The sequence below is a fragment of the Thamnophis sirtalis genome, unplaced genomic scaffold (assembly GCF_051295495.1).
Source record: "Thamnophis sirtalis isolate CommonGarterSnake01/CBP01778 unplaced genomic scaffold, rThaSir2_p1.2 scaffold_1, whole genome shotgun sequence".
Lineage (NCBI taxonomy): Eukaryota > Metazoa > Chordata > Lepidosauria > Squamata > Natricidae > Thamnophis > Thamnophis sirtalis.
In genome coordinates this window covers 64,745,696-64,747,466 of record NW_028261381.1, presented here as the reverse complement: position 1 = coordinate 64,747,466, position 1,771 = coordinate 64,745,696, and the positions used below count along the sequence as shown (strand labels likewise).

General features: G+C 40.3%; 1 protein-coding gene across 1 annotated transcript; it reads left to right on the top strand.

The window, feature by feature from the left end:
• Window positions 1-417: 417 nt before the first annotated feature.
• On the top strand, window positions 418-1,332 carry LOC106543801 (olfactory receptor 5J3-like). The gene has a single exon (XM_014059879.2). It carries the CDS (start codon window positions 418-420, stop codon window positions 1,330-1,332), a length of 915 nt encoding a protein of 304 aa, XP_013915354.2.
• Window positions 1,333-1,771: the final 439 nt, after the last annotated feature.

Sequence of the window (1,771 nt, the reverse complement as noted above, 5' to 3'; positions counted from 1 at the left end):
TGGTTCATCTGAATATCTAGAAAGGCTTTTTGAGGGATGGGAGTTCCAGGAGGAGAAAGGGAAAAATATGATCTTTTGCATAAGGAGTCTTCTCCATCCACCAAGCATTTTTCACTCATATTCAACCTGTTTGTATGAGAGGCGTTTTCGTTTGAAAAATACCTCTCACACAAACAGGATCTTCCGAAAATTCTGTATCTCCCTTTAAAATCTTTTTTTTTCTACGATGCCAACTCCAAGCTGGCTGCTTAAAGTTGAGTTAAGTGATGCCCCCATGATCACTTGCTTTCTTTGTAGCCTTTGTGAGTACGGAGGGCTTTCTGCTTGCAGTAATGGCATATGACCAATGTAATGTTCTACAGCCTTTCTTTTTGCAGGTTTGCAGGGGCAGTTTGAGGTGGTCACCTCTAACTGATCATGAACAATTACACCATGGTAACTGACTTCATTCTTCTTGGGCTAACAGACAAGCTGGCATTTGAAGTCCCCCTCTTCATGATATTTTCCCTGATCTATTTCCTGACCCTGGCTGGGAACGTGGGGATGGTGGTATTGATCAGAATCAGTCCCCGGCTTCACACCCCAATGTACTTCTTCCTCAGCAATCTGTCCATAGTTGATGTCTGCTACTCTTCCATCTTTGCACCAAGGCTCTTGATGAATCTAGCACAATTTAAGACTATTTCATATGTTGGATGCATCACCCAGCATTGCTTTTTTGTAATCTTTGTGAGTACCGAGGGCTTTCTGCTTGCAGTAATGGCATATGACCACTATGTAGCCATTTGTAAGCCATTGTTCTATACCACTATGATGACCAAAAGGGTCTATGTCCTGCTGGTAGCAGGTTCATACCTAGGGGGAATAGTGAATTCCCTCACCCACACTTCTGGCTTGCTTATGGTGTCATTCTGTGCCCCAGGTGTAATTAACCACTTCTTCTGTGACACCCCAGTTATGTTGAAAGTTTCATGCAGTGATACCCACATTAATGAACTTTTATTGGTCACCTTCTCTGGAATAATTGCTCTTTCGACTCTCCTGATAATTATAATCTCCTACCTATGTATCTTGACTAGTATCATAAAGATGCATTCTTCTGGGAATAGATGCAAAGCGTTTTCCACCTGCGCTTCCCACCTAACGGCAGTCACCATGTTCTACGGGCCAGTTAGTTTAAGCCATTTGCAACTCAGCTCTGTGTACATTCAGCAACAAGAGAAGATCTCGGCTCTGTTCTATACTTTGATAGTCCCAATGCTGAATCCAGTGATCTACAGTTTGAGGAACAAAGAGGTAAAAGATGCCTTGAAGAAAATGATTAATCGTTAAAAAGAATAAAGTTTTTGCTGCTCTGGGATGTTTTAGAATCATTTTGTAATTCTATGAGGATGCGGGGACTCTCATTACAAAATTGGAAGGAAACTGCTAATTTATTCAATCTACAGATATGATTCTCCTAATTAAAAGAACAAATTGAAAATCAATCAGTGTGGAAAATTCCAATTACAAATCTTTTCCTTATGCTAGCAGATTCTGCCTAGGCATATATGATGTTTACATGTAACAACTTATAATTTAGAATGATTTGTATTTGTATTTGTATTTATTGGACATTTATAGGCCGCCCTTTTCCCTGAGGGGACTCAGGGCGGCTTACAATCAAAAAGGAAAGGGAGTGTAGGACAATACAAAAGAAATGTGAACAAAAGTAAATTAAACAGTAAAACTCAACATTCACTCAGCATTCGGGAGGGGCGAAAGTAGACTT